Here is a 14,531-nt window from a genome sequence, read left to right on the forward strand (position 1 = left end):
TAGAACTGGTTGCTCAGCTGAAGCTTCAGTTGTCTGAACAGCTGAAATAATGGAAGGCTGTTCAGCTGGCACTTCTTCAAATATGATTTGTTCAGTCATAGAGGTTGACTGAACCGCTTCTTCAGTTCTCAAAAATGAATGTTTAGTTGTGGAAGTCAACTGAACTGGCTCTTCAGTTGGTTGATCTTGGGCTTGAAAAACTGGTTCTTCAGTTGTGAACAATTCTTCAACTGCTTCAATAGAAGTTAGTTGAATATAAGAGGCAACTGATTTGATGACTTCATCAATATTTGCCAATGACAATTCAAGGTCCGTGTAGAGTTCAGATCCAGTGGTTGAGCACTGAGGAACATCAGTTGACTGATGTGCATCCTTTGAAGAAGGATCAGTTACCTGTTCAGCATAGTCAGTTACTGGGTCCTTGGATGGCTTTTCTGATTGAGCTGATTTATCAACTAGCTCATCTGATAAAGGTTCTTGGGAATCTTCTGGAATGATTAGTTCTTGATCCACTTCCCAATTCTTGATCGCCATCTGTAGAGATAACAGATCCATGTCCAGTTGGTCATGAACTGCTTTGTCATTAAGAGAAGTTGAGCTGGTGGGATCATAATTCTGGCATAGCTGACCAATAATCAGTTTTAGCTTCTTTGCATGTAGCTGATCAAAGAAATATTTCTTTCTTTCCAGTGCTTGAACCACTGTAGCGGCTTTGACCAGTTATAGAAAAATTGTTTCCAAAGCAATGAACTTCTTTAAAACAGATTTCTTCTGCAACTGCCTGGCAAAATTAAGACGACGTAATCCAACTACATGCGAATATAGGGAAAATGAATAATAGTTAATTAATTGTTTTTAATTGCTAAATTGATTATGTGATATGTTTATATAATATTTTCGTAGTGTTTCTACTTAAATGCATTAAAATGTATTTTTAAGTGTTATTCGAGTTGCGATCGAGGAACGGAGACCGAGGGCTAAAAAATGAAAAATAATTTTATTAAATAATTGTTTTTAATTATTTAAAATATGGTTAATGCTTTTTCTTATTTTTGTAAATAAGGAGTTTTGAGATGATTTTATACGATGGGACGTAAATTTATCGATGTTGGATTTTCAACAAAAATACGAACGTTTTGACGACCCGACTAATAATTTCACAAAATTTATTAAACAAAATAATTCTATTAAGCACTAATGGGCTTAATGGGCCTAACTAACCTGATTAATGGGCCTGAGCTACCATTAGTATTTTATTTACTATTTAAAATACAAAACTCACCCCTTACCAAATCATAATCACATGCCCCACTCCCGTTCCCCTCTCAAACTCTTTTCTCACCAAAACCTCACGACACACACGTGAACATGAAGAGGAAGCATCGAAATTTTTTCAAGGTTTTAAAGCCAAGGTCATCTTGTCATCGTTCTTTGATTCGCCAACATTTAATCGTGCGTTAAACACGTAAAGGCACGCCATATTTTTCCCTTTACTCATCCATCACACCATAGTATTTATTTAATTATGTTTTGAATGAAAAACAAGTGGCAAATTTGAATAATTTTGTTTATGCATCATGTGTGAAATTTAAAAGCATGTTTTTTGATCCAAAATCATGATTTACATGTGCATAAGGGCTTCCATGATTAGGAGTTGAAAGGGCATTGTTTTATACGATTTTAAGAGTCCTAGAACACACACAAACATGCTGCACACGCACACAAACAAGCCGGAACCATCTTCACGTTTTGTTGATCAAAGGGCTCGGTTCATGGGTTTTTGTTTGCATGGCTTGAATTGGGTCACGGATGGGGCTTGGATTGGGTCAGAGAAGGAGTTCTAGCCATGCTAGGACTTGAGGGTCACGGCTGGGACAAGCTAGGACTCCACCCGAGAAGCATCACGCGTGCGCGCGAGGGTGCAGCCGCAGAAGAAAGGAAGGGCTCAGCCAGGGGCTTTGGGCTGGGCTAGGTTAGTTCCTTAGGGACCTAAGAGGGTGCAAAAAGGTCTGGTTCAGGGGTTGGTCAAGTGGCTAGAGTCATAGGCGCATATCAAAAAGTCCTAGTGCATGTAGGTTCTCGGCCATGGCATGTCCTGATGTATGGCTTCGGTTTTTAGCTTGAGTTCGAGTCCTAAGGGGTATAATGGTCCAATAGGGTCCATAAAGGGTCTGGTTCGAAGTTGGCTCAGGGTGGTTCGGGTGTGGCTCGGTGAAAAAGTAAGATGGCTCGAGGGTTTAGTGCTTAGGTTCGAACAAGGGTTTTATTTGCTAGAAGTTTGAAACATGACTCAACGGGGGCGAGTCATGGTCCACGAGGGCTAAATAATTAATAGAAGTCTAAGTTTTAAGTTTGGGAATTTTATAGTAAATTTTGATTTAATTCGGAATTAAAACACATTAATTTGTTATGATTAAAGAATAAATTAAAAGTCATCGATTTAAGCTAAACGAAAAATACGAGAAAATTAATGTAATCTTAAATTTTTATTTGGGATGGTCTAGAGTCAACGGAATTAAGAAATGTCAAAAACGTGAAATTTTACGTCTAGGGGTAAAACGGTAATTTTACACCTGAAATTTAGTAAATGTCATGGCAGTGTCGTTAATGCTGTTTTATATGTTAATATTATTATTTTTCATGTTTATGGAATTTTATGATGAACGATAACGTTAAAAGACATGTTACATGCTTGGTTTAAAAGAAAAACGTTATATGCATGTTTAATATTTATAAGTGATGAAAATACGAAATGTTGAAGGAAGTGAATTAATTTTGACTAATACGATGATATGTTAATACGTAGGCTAAGGCTCAGTCGACGGGTGAGAGTGTCTCTGGTGTTCCCGCCGCCCAGTACCGTGGTTACATGTAGATGGATTCATCGCCCAATACGAATACGAAATCACAATTAACGATTTGAATTCAACAAAAATGAATAAGAACATGTTTAATACGAATATGAATATGATGAATATGAATATGTTTATGATGATATGAAAATGTTTATGAAAAATGTTTATGTTTAAGTTTATCCATCTTCATGAAAATTTATTTTATATACAGGTATTTTCACTGTTGTATGTGTTTTGTATACGTATTATTTGTTATCAAGATTATGGTGTGTTGAGTCTTTTCAACTCACAATGTGTGATTGATGCATGTGATTATGAAAATAATGATAATGGAGGTCTTGATGGTTGACTTTGCTGGACTGAAGGTGCACATAACCTGATGACCAGCGCTAGTTTTTGCACTAATTTATAATTTATGACTTTCAAGATTATGTTAAAGATATTTTATGACTTTGATTATGTTTTGATTTGCTTTTGAGAGGTTGTTAGTTTTAGAAGTTTTGCTAAGTTAGGATATGCATATGATTGACGATTTTATGATTAAAACTATTTTCATTTGGATTTTTAAATGTTAGTTAGTTGTTTTATTTTGAAAAACTTGTGCAAAATACTTTATAAATATTTATATGTAATTCGGCCGAGTGCATGTGTAAAAAAAAATATAAAAATTCTAGTACTTTGTAAAACAAGTAGTGGATGTTTCAGTTAAATCTCTTGATAGTACTTGGCAATCCCACAACAAAATCCATCGTAATATTTTCTCATTTCTACTCAAGAATAGGAAGTGGGTTAATTTTTCATGCTAGCCTCTAATGCTCTGCCTTAACTTGTTGACATTTCTAACATTCGGACACAAAATATAAGATGTCTCGCTTCATGCCCGACCATCAATATAATGACTGCGGGTCCTTATACAACTTCGTACTTCCAGGATGAATGGAGTACGTGGTAATTTGAACTACATTCATAATAACCTCTCTTAATGAATCGCCACTAGGAAACTCATAGTCGATCTCGATATCGAACTATGCCATCTTCCTTATAATACAGCTTTCGACCCTTAGCTTCATCTCTCAGCCTCAATTTTTGCAAATCACTACAAAAAAATGATTTTCTGCAGCACGTCATCAACAGCGTGCATTAAATGCACGCTGCGAATACTACTCTTCACGGCGTGCACCCATATGTGCGCCGTTAATAGTGTTGCACTTGATACTATTAACGACGTGCATTAAAAACACGCTGCGGATATTACTATTTTTTTGTTTTATGACTATTAACGGCGTATATGTGCATGCTACAGAAAGTTGTATTAACAGCGTACATATGCACGCTGCCAATAGTTTAACTATCAACAACATACTCTGCACGCCGTTATTAGACTAAACCGTAGCGTAAATCGCACGCCGCCAATAATGTCAAACTTAAGACGGCTTTCAACTTTACAGCGTGCGTCGCAACGTGCACTTTCCGCGGCGCATATTGTACGCTGCGGAAACCCACTTTTCTTGTAGTGAATGCTCATCAGAAGACTGAACTTCGCAAATTATATCCCTCGAAGTCGACTGAACTGTAAAAGTAGCAAGATTAGGGGCCTCGCCCTGGCATATACTACAAGCTCGAATCGCTGAATCTGGACTGCAATGGTCTTTGAAGTGATAATTGATCAATAATTGCTGTCTTTCTACTCAATGCGTCCACAACTATATTATCTTTGTCCAAGTGGTAGCTAATATCGCAGTCGTAGTCCTTTACCAATTCCAACCATCTTCTCTGCCTCACGTTTAACTCTTTTTGGGTGAAAAAATACTTCAAACTTTTTATGTTCGGTGAAAATCTTGCACTTTTCTCCATATAAGTAATGTCTCCAAATCTTGAGAGCAAATATGTCACGCCCCAAGACCGAGGCGTCAGTGATATCTGGCATTGTTTATCGATACTCATGAAAACAATTAAGCCTAGTAGCAAACAGCCAAAAACCAGTCTTTTTCATAAATAAATATTGTCTTTAGAACAACAATAAAATTACATCAATAATGCTTAAGCGAAATACAAAGGAAATACAATGCTTTGATCCAAGGTCTCTTGATGCATTCACCAGCCCCAAAATGTTTCTTGCTCTTCATCATTCACTTGTTCCTCAGTCTTATCTGGGAAGAGATGTAAGGTTGAGTGCTTTGGGAAACACTCAGCAAGTGGGGGTCGATCGACTATCACATATACATATAATGATATATATAAAAAAACATGTTTTAACATACTTTCAAAACTTATTTTATCAAACATTAACCGAATAACACTTTAAAGGTGAAACATAACTTATCAGAACAATTTAGAATAGAACAGAGCAGAACAAACAAATCAATGTTATTCATCTCGTTATCCATGGTCAAATTGTCCCACATATGTTAGTCCTCTAAGGGGTGAGGCCAGAACACAGTTTTATACCCACTGATGGGGGGTAGACATAACTTAGAATCGTCGTTCAATGTCCAACTCAAATCATAACAGTGAAGTAACAAAAATTAGATTTATTAAACAGTTCATATCAGAATTTCAAAAGGACTCAGCAGAATCAAAGATCACCAAAGACAGAAGACACAAAACGTATATCGATCGAGATTTTAGAATATATGATTACCAATTTTCGAAAATAAATAGACACATACAAATATGTCATGATATTCTTGCAAAAATTTTAAAATACAAAGAGTTGCATAACAAAAATCCACTTACAGAAATTCGAGGGTATGCTTCGAGACTTGCTGAAACTAGGGCATATGAAGCTTTGTTGAAATTCAAACAGATGGTGGCCGAACCTAGACAAGAACCTAAAGACAGTATGGACAGCAACCCACTGCACCAAATAGCCGGAACAAGACTTCCTTCTTCCTCCTTTCCTAGCAGCGGCCGAGAGGTATTTTTGTAGAGGGAGGGACGGAACTTTGAAGGCTCTTTGGGGAGAAATTTTGTAGCATTTTCTTCAACATATGAGGTCCTATTTATAGGTGCAAATATGGCTCTTACCTTCGCCTTTGGCCGACCCTTGAAGCCCAAGAAAAGCCATCAATGTGGTCAAACTTTATACATACTAAAGGGTCACTTTGGTTAACTAAAGAGTCATTTCTTGAACATTAAATTTGTCTAGTCCTTTAGATCTTCTCCTAGCTCCATTTTTGGTTCTTTTAGGAAAAGAAGGGATGAGCTTCCATGAGCTAAAATATTAGGTTCATGAGCTGGGGGTTTACTCCTTCAATGACAACTCTTTGATTGTTGCGGTTTTTTATGGCGTAGGTCCCTTTTGGGTTACTCCTCGAGCTTTTGAGTTACTTCCTAGAGCCGTGGTAACTGAAATTTTAAGTTTATAGTTACGTTTTATAGTTAAGATTAACGTTTTGAACTTAATTTCGAGTGTGATTGCTTCCATGATTTGCTTTTTGGAATTCTGAATCCTCACATCCCACCATCTTTATTGGAAGTTGAGCCCTCGAAACTTGGATTAGCTAGATATTTTAAAGAGCCGAGGAAATTGAGTGTGCATTCTTTCTTCTAATTCCCAAGTTTCTTCTCGTTCCGTATGGTTCGACCATTTATCTTGACATATGTGATTGTTCGGTTTCTCAGCACTTGATCTTTTGTGTCCACTATTAGGGACTTATTCATATTTCAGGTCTTCGTTCAGGTGTCCTTTGATCATCAGCGGTGCAACTTTAAGAATGTCACTTGGGTCTGGGACATATTTTCTTGGTTGTGAGATGTGGAAGACGTTGTGAATTGTTGACATTTCTGGCGGTAATGATAGTCGATAGGCTAAGGTTCCCACTTTTTTCAGTATCTTGAAGGGTCCAACATATCTTGGATTTAATTTTTCGAACTTTCTGAAAAGAATCACTCCTTTCATAGGTGAGACTTTAACATAAGCTTTTTTTACCGATTTCTAATTCCAACGGTTTTCGCATTAAATCATCCCAACTCTTTTGTCAATCTTGAGCTGCCTTGAGTCTTTCCATGATTATGACTAATTTTTCAATTGTTACTTGAACAATCTCAGGTCCAATGATATCCTTTTCTCCAACTTCATCCCAGTACAAAAGTGAACTACACTTTCGGCCATACAACTCTTCATACGGAGCCATTTCGATACTACTGTGATAGCCGTTATTATAGGAAAATTCTATCAAAGGTAACCATTCACTTTAATTCCCATGAAAATCCAGAGCACATGCCCTAAACATGTCCTCGAGGGTTTGAATTGTCCTTTTGGTTTGTCCATCAGTCTGTGGATGATAGACAATGCTGAGAGTTACTTTGATTCTCATAGATTGTTGAAAACTTTTCCAAAATCCTTATACAAATTTTGGGTCTTTGTCAGATAATATACTTGCCGGAACCCCTTGTAATCTCACTATATTATCCATGTACAGGGTGGCTAGTTTATCCATGTTTTAATTCATTCGAACTGGTAAGAAATGTGCATATTTGGTTAATCTATCAACGATTACCCAAATCCCATCGTGACTTTGGCTCGATTTTGGTAATTCTACTACTAAATACATGGAGATGTATTCCACCTTCTACTTTGGTATTTCTAATGGTTGCAACAGTCCTCCAAGCCGTTGATGTTCCGCTTTGACTTGTTGACAGGTTAGTCACTTGGAAACAAAAATAGCTACGTCTTTCTTCATTCCATTCCACCAATAATTCTTTTCCAAATCTCGGTACATCTTGGTGCGTCCTGGGTGTATTGAAAATTTCGACTTATGTGCCTCGGAAATTACTTCTTCCCGAATCCCATCGATGTCTGGAACACACAAACGTCCCTTCATCCAAAGAACACCATTCTCATCGGTCTGGAATTCTTGACTTTTTCCTTCTTGAATTTGTTCCTTAATCTTCGTAATGGAGGGATCTTGACTTGTTTCAATTTGATTGCTTTTCGAAGGCATGGTTGTGCTGATATAGAGGATAAGCTCACCTTCCCAATCTTCTTTCGGCTCAAAGCATCTGCTACCTTATTTGCCTTACCTGGATGGTTATTGATCGATAAATCGTAATCTTTCAGAAGTTCAATCCACCTTCTTTGCCTCATGTTAATTTTTTTTGAGTGAATATGTATTTTAGGTTCTGGTGATCAGTAAATACTTAGCATTTGACCCCATAAAGATAATGTCTCCAGATCTTTAGCGCAAATACAGTTGTTCCCATCTCAAGATCATGAGTTGGTAATTTTTCTCCTAAGGTTTTAATTGCCTTGATGCGTAGGCAATTACCTGACCTTCCTGCATAAGAACACACCCTAATCCACCCTTTGAAGCTTCACTATATATTGCGAAGTTCTTTCCATCCTCCAGAAGAACTAGTACTGGTATAGATGCGAGTTTCATCTTCAGGGTTTCGAGACTTTTCTCATGTGCTTCATTCCAAATGAATTTTGAATTTTTATGTGTATGTTTGGTGAGGAGAATGACTATAGAAGAAAATCCTTCAAAAAAATTTCTATAGGAGCCACTATACCCAGAAAACTCCTAACTTCGATTACTATTTTCGGTTGTGGCTAGTCCCTGATCTCCTCTACTTTATTAGGGTCCATTGACACCCATAATTCAGAGATTATATGGCCTAAGAAGGCACACTTTTTAGCCAAAATTCTCATTTCTTAAATTTGAAGTAGAGTTCCTTTTCATGCAGTGTCTGCAAGGAGAGACACAAATGCTCTCGATGGTCTTCCTCACTTGGCGAGTACACCAAGATATCTTCTATAAAAACTACCACAAACTTATCGAGGTATGGTTTGAATACCCTGTTCATGAGGTCCATGAATGATGAAGGAGCATTTGTTAGAACAAAGGCATCACTACGAATTCATAATGTCCATATCTTGTCCTAAAAATTGTTTTAAGAATATCCTCTACCTTGATCTTCAATTGATGATAACCTGATATTAGGTCGAGTTTTGAAAATACCTTCGGTCCTTTTAGTTGATCGAAAAGATCATCTATTTTTGGGAGCGGGTACTTATTCTTTATTGTGATATTATTCAACTCCCTATAATCAATGAATAGTCTCATGCTTCCATTCTTATTTTTTACGAATAATACTAGGGCTCCCCATGGGGATACACTGTAAGGACCGTGTATCGTATTATCATAAATCTTATATGATTATCGATAATTTATGAATTTGATATGTGATTATACATTTGATGTATATTACGACAGTGAAATTGAGAAATGAATATTGAATATGAATTGATGTTGTAAGAGCTCGAGTGGAGAGGACCGGACGCCAATTTAGTACAAACATTTAAAATTTGTACAGAACAAGTGGCGCCTGGGCGGTAGAAAATGACCGCCCGAGCGCCAAGGTATGTAAAGTTGGTGTTCGGGCAGAACACTTCGCGCCCGAGCAGGTAGTTTTGACCGCCCGAGCGCGATATAAGTGGCATTTGGACAGAACATGCCGCGCCCGAGCGGTAATTTGTGACCGCCCGAGCGCGGTACATATTTGGTTCGGGGGCAGAGTGGTGCGAGAATTCTACCGCCCGAGCGCCGAAGCGGTGGATGATAAGAACAAGTTGCCGATTGTTTTCTTTCTCATTTAACTTTCAGCAACTTTGAGAGACACGAGAGATTTCGAAATTCTTTCTTCCAAATCGATTTTTAAACGTTGTCTAAACGCGAAACAAATTATATATTTGTGATCGTCGCGTTGAGGGCTTCTGACTGAGGTAATTTTCTCTAGCTCCAGCAGCTTGAAATATCAAAGTGCTGGAATAGCATGTATTTGAAGTTGAATTTCTGATATGTAGTAGAATAACCGACAAGAAACTTATATTCGAAGTCGGAGTTGAATTTTGATATGATTATGATTTGATATGAATTTTTGAAGTTTCAATAATGATTTTGGAGTATGTTATTGATTGGAATGAATATGTTATTGATGTAGATAAAGTGTAATATCAATAACTTCAGGCTATATCAACTGGAAACGAAGAATTGAGGTATGTTGCTACCGGGTAACATACGACAGGTATCTATATTATATGATATATGATTGGATTGGAATATGTGTCTATATGCCTATTTGTTGATTTGATGTGGCATACATGACATTATGATTTGAATATCGATGTATAAAATAAATGTTTTGTTAACACACATCATTTTATGCATACATCGATACATGACATGCACGTTGAGCTATGATCGTTGGATACCTTGATATGATTGGATTGGATTCCGGGTTTTGTGAACACAATCGCTATGCCGGTATTATATGACCCGTAAAGCATAGACAATTGTGGCCCCATATGATTGGATATGATATGTGGGATTTAATGGCGCTTTGCCGACGCTATCATACGTGTATTCCCATATCGGCCGGTGTGCCAGCTCGAGCATTGATTTGATTTGATAGCGATTCGATTGATTCTGACATGTGCTCAGTGGATGGGCATTTGACCTGATACCTCCACGACATACATGCATTGCATGCCATATATCATTGTTTAGATATCTGTGGTATATACGATTGGTTGTTCCATACGGAGCTTTGCTCACCCCCAAGGGGTGCTGTTGTTGTCTTTGTGTGTGGACAATGGCAGGTACTCCAGGATATCAGGAGACCGGAGAGGGTACTTCTGGAGGGAGCCACAGCTTGGGCTGAGGTTTTATGTTTATGTCTTGTTCCCAGTATATATGTATATGTATCTATATACCGGGGCATGTCCCGAGGATATGAGATGTTTGTATGTGATTGGTTGTGATTACGTGTGGGCATGATTATGACGTGAGATGAGATACTATTTTTAGTATTAACATAAAATCACTTGGGCTCATTGTAAAGAAAATTTAAACTCGTTTTCCGCTGTGATTAATTAACCCTAATCAGATTGCATTGTAATAACGATTAGGAGCTAAGGGCCCCACACTAGATGGTATCAGAGCATAGCTGGGAATGCTCTATTGAGTCTTGTGTACACGTGAATAAGCACAAATGAATTGTGCGTATGTGTTTGACTTATTTGTATTACTTGCTCTTATGTGATTTGATTTGTAGTAAGTATCTGATGAGATTGATGATATGAGGTGATGAGATTATGAAATTGATATGAAATTGTGATATTCATCTTTTGATTTGTAGATGGATCCCACAAATGAGACTGCGAGTAGCAGTACTGAGAGGATTGTTGGGCAATTTGAAGGATTGTCCACGGATGTGGTGATGGCTCGATTTCAGGATTTGAAACCACCGAGGTTCTTTGGCACTGAGAGTGCAGAAAGAGCTGAGGCCTGGCTGAAGGATATCGAGCACTTGTTTAATATTGTTGAGTATTCCAATGCTCGGAGACTGAAACTTGCTCTCTATCAGTTGAAAGACCGAGCTAAATCTTGGTGGGAAGCCGCTGAGATTGGATTGAAAGAGGCCGGGACTGAAGTCACATGGGATGTCTTCAAGGCCCAGTTTTTGGAGCTGTATTCCCCTCCTTCTTATTATACTGCTCAGGAGAATGAATTCAATAATCTGCAGCAGGGAACGATGTCTGTTGCGGAGTATGCTTCAAAATTTTCTACTCTGTTGAAGTATGCACCTCACGTAGCTGGGAATGCGAGGGCAAAATATAACAGGTTTGTAAATGGTTTACATCCTGTTTTGTATACATATGTTGTTTCTGGATTGCCTACCAGCTACGCAGAGGCAGTGGAACGAGCCAAGGCAGCCGAGGCTGGACTTAGGCGGGGAGGTCCACAGTATACTCCTCCACCTCCAGTGTCAGCTCAGCAGCCTACTTTGCGACCGAGGGGTAAGAAGTTTAAGAAGACTGGTTCTGCTTCTTCGTCTTCTTCGAGTTCTAGTGGATCACAGAGAGGGAGTCCTGTGATTTCTCCCTATTGTAGCCATTGTGGGGGTAAACATACTATCGAGCAGTGTCGAGGTATATTTGGTAATTCATATCAGTGTGGGCAGGAAGGCCATTTTTCTCGAGTAATTCCGAACAGGGGTACGACTTCTGCTCAACCCCAGCCAGGATTTAGAGGTGGCCCTAGTATGATGAGACCTGCTGTTCCTGTTCCATCTTTTCAGCAGTCAAGTGTCCCACGATATCGAGGACCGGGTGGTCAGAGTGCCCAAGTTCCTCCTCAGGTGAGAGTATACGCCATGACTGAGGATCAGGCGAGAGAAGCTCCTGGTGGCGTGATTGCAGGTATTTGCACGCTTTGCGATTATCCTGCACGTGTTTTATTTGATACAGGAGCATCTCATTCATTCATATCTCATGCATTTGTTGCATCTCACGATATTGAGTGTACCCCGTTGTATGATACTTTGTCGATAGCCACTCCAGCAGGGAAGATTATTTTGTCTGAGAAAGTTGTGCATAATTGTGTACTGATCTATGAGGATAATGTGGTATTTCTGAATTTGATTGTCCTCCCAATGCACGACTTTGATTGTATTGTTGGCATGGATATCTTGATGACGAATCGAGCTACTGTTGATTGTTGTCATGGAGTGGTTCGATTTCGACCGATTGATGGACCCAAGTGGAATTTTTATGGCAAGGGTTCCCAAGCCAAAATTCCATTGGTATCTTCCTTGGAAATGTCCCGATTGTTGACTAGCGGAGATGAGGGTTATCTTATCTACGCTATTGATATTTCGAAGAAGGAGTCTTCTTTATCTGAGATTCTTGTTGCGAAAGAATTTCCAGATGTATTTCCCGATGAGATTCCTGATTTTCCTCCTCATCGAGAAGTTGAGTTTAGTATTGATCTTGTGCCGGGGACTGCGCCTATATCTAAAGCTCCATATCGCATGACACTATTGGAACTGAAAGAATTGAAAGACAATTACATGATCTTCTCGATAAGGGATATATTCGACCGAGTGTATCACCTTGGGGAGCTCCAGTTTTATTTGTTCGAAAGAAAGATGGTACTATGCGAATGTGTATCGATTATAGGCAGCTGAATCAGGGCTACTGTGAAAAATAAGTACCCACTTCCGCGTATTGATGATTTATTTGATCAGCTTCAGGGTACTTCTGTTTACTCGAAGATTGATCTTCGTTCTGGGTATCATCAAGTACGAGTTCGAGACGAAGATGTGCCCAAAACTGCTTTTCGTACGAGGTATGGCCACTATGAATTCTTGGTTATGCCTTTTGGTCTCACGAATGCTCCTGCTATTTTTATGGACTTAATGAATCGTGTCTTCCGAGATTATCTAGACCGATTCGTTATTATTTTTATTGACGATATTCTTGTGTATTCGAAATCGAAGAAGGAGCATGCTGAACATCTGAGACTGGTACTTCAAACTCTTCGTACTAGTCATTTATATGCCAAACTGTCCAAATGTGAATTCTGGATGGACAAAGTGGTATTTTTGGGCCACGTCATTTCGAGACATGGCATATCTGTTGATCCTGCGAAGGTCGAAGCTGTATTGAATTGGCCGAGACCTACGAATGTTCCTGAGATCCGTAGCTTCAAGGGTTTAGCTGGTTATTATCGTCGTTTTATTGAAGGATTTTCGAAAATAGCTAAACCTATTACTCAACTGACACAGAAGAATCAGCGATTCATTTGGTCAGATGAATGTGAAGCTAGTTTTCTTGAATTGAAGACGAAATTGACCACAGCACCTGTGCTTACTATTACCTCAGGTACCGGAGGATTTGTGGTTTGTACAGATGCGTCTGGTAAAGGTTTGGGCTGTGTTCTGATGCAACACGGCAAAGTGGTTGCTTATGCGTCTCGTCAATTGAAATCTCATGAAACACGTTATCATGTTCATGATCTTGAATTGGCCGCCATTGTGTTTGCTTTGAAGATTTGGCGCCATTATTTGTGCAGAGAAAAGTTAGTTATCTATTCGGACCATAAGAGTCTGAAATATCTCTTTTCTCAATCTGATTTGAATATGAGGCAACGTAGGTGGATGGATCTCCTGAAGGATTTTGATTGTGAGATTCAATATCACCCTGGATCGGTGAATGTTACTGCGGATGCCCTGAGCCGTAAAGTTCATGATTCTGTTCTAGCTTCTGTTTGTGTCGCCAAGGTACACGAAGATATATGTACTTCTGGTTGGACTTTTCACTCGAATTGGAATTCTGTCACTGTCTCAGTATTGCAAATTGAGCCGAATTTAATATCGAAAATACGAAAGGCCCAACGAAGCGATGCTCAGATCCAAAAGTCGAAAGAACTTGTATCTGCAGGACATCAGTCTGGATTTCAGATTTCTTCTGATGGTTCTTTACGACTTAATGGTCGGCTGGTAGTTCCTAATGACTCTGATTTGAAATCTGCCCCTCTTCAAGAAGCACATTGTAGCAAATACAGTATTCACCCTGGAGGTCGGAAGATGTATTTGACATTGAGACCTCAAATTTGGTGGAGACGTATGAAGAAGGACATTGCTGAATTAATTTCGAAATGTCTTATTTGCCAGCAAGTGAAAGCCGAGAGAATGAAACCGGGAGGATTACTCCATAGTCTTGAAATCCCGAAATGGAATTGGGAACATATTGCTATGGACTTTGTGACTCATCTACCTCTTTCACCCAAGGGCTGTGATGCTATTTGGGTTATTATTGATCGGCTTTCGAAATCTGCACATTTCATTCCGTATGGCGGACTTATCCTTATAAGAGAATGACCCGTTTAT

The 14,531-nt window shown here is 38.8% G+C and overlaps 1 protein-coding gene across 1 annotated transcript; it reads right to left on the minus strand.

Moving 5' to 3' along the window:
- Positions 1–7,504: 7,504 nt before the first annotated feature.
- Positions 7,505–7,944, minus strand: LOC140816135 (uncharacterized). Its single transcript, XM_073175205.1, has 2 exons — positions 7,831–7,944; positions 7,505–7,747 (listed from the first exon to the last, which is right to left on the minus strand). The coding sequence occupies exons 1-2, from the start codon at positions 7,942–7,944 to the stop codon at positions 7,505–7,507; spliced, it is 357 nt and encodes a 118-aa protein (XP_073031306.1).
- Positions 7,945–14,531: the final 6,587 nt, after the last annotated feature.

This window comes from Primulina eburnea, chromosome 16 (genome assembly GCF_022965805.1).
Source record: "Primulina eburnea isolate SZY01 chromosome 16, ASM2296580v1, whole genome shotgun sequence".
Classification (NCBI taxonomy): Eukaryota; Viridiplantae; Streptophyta; class Magnoliopsida; order Lamiales; family Gesneriaceae; genus Primulina; species Primulina eburnea.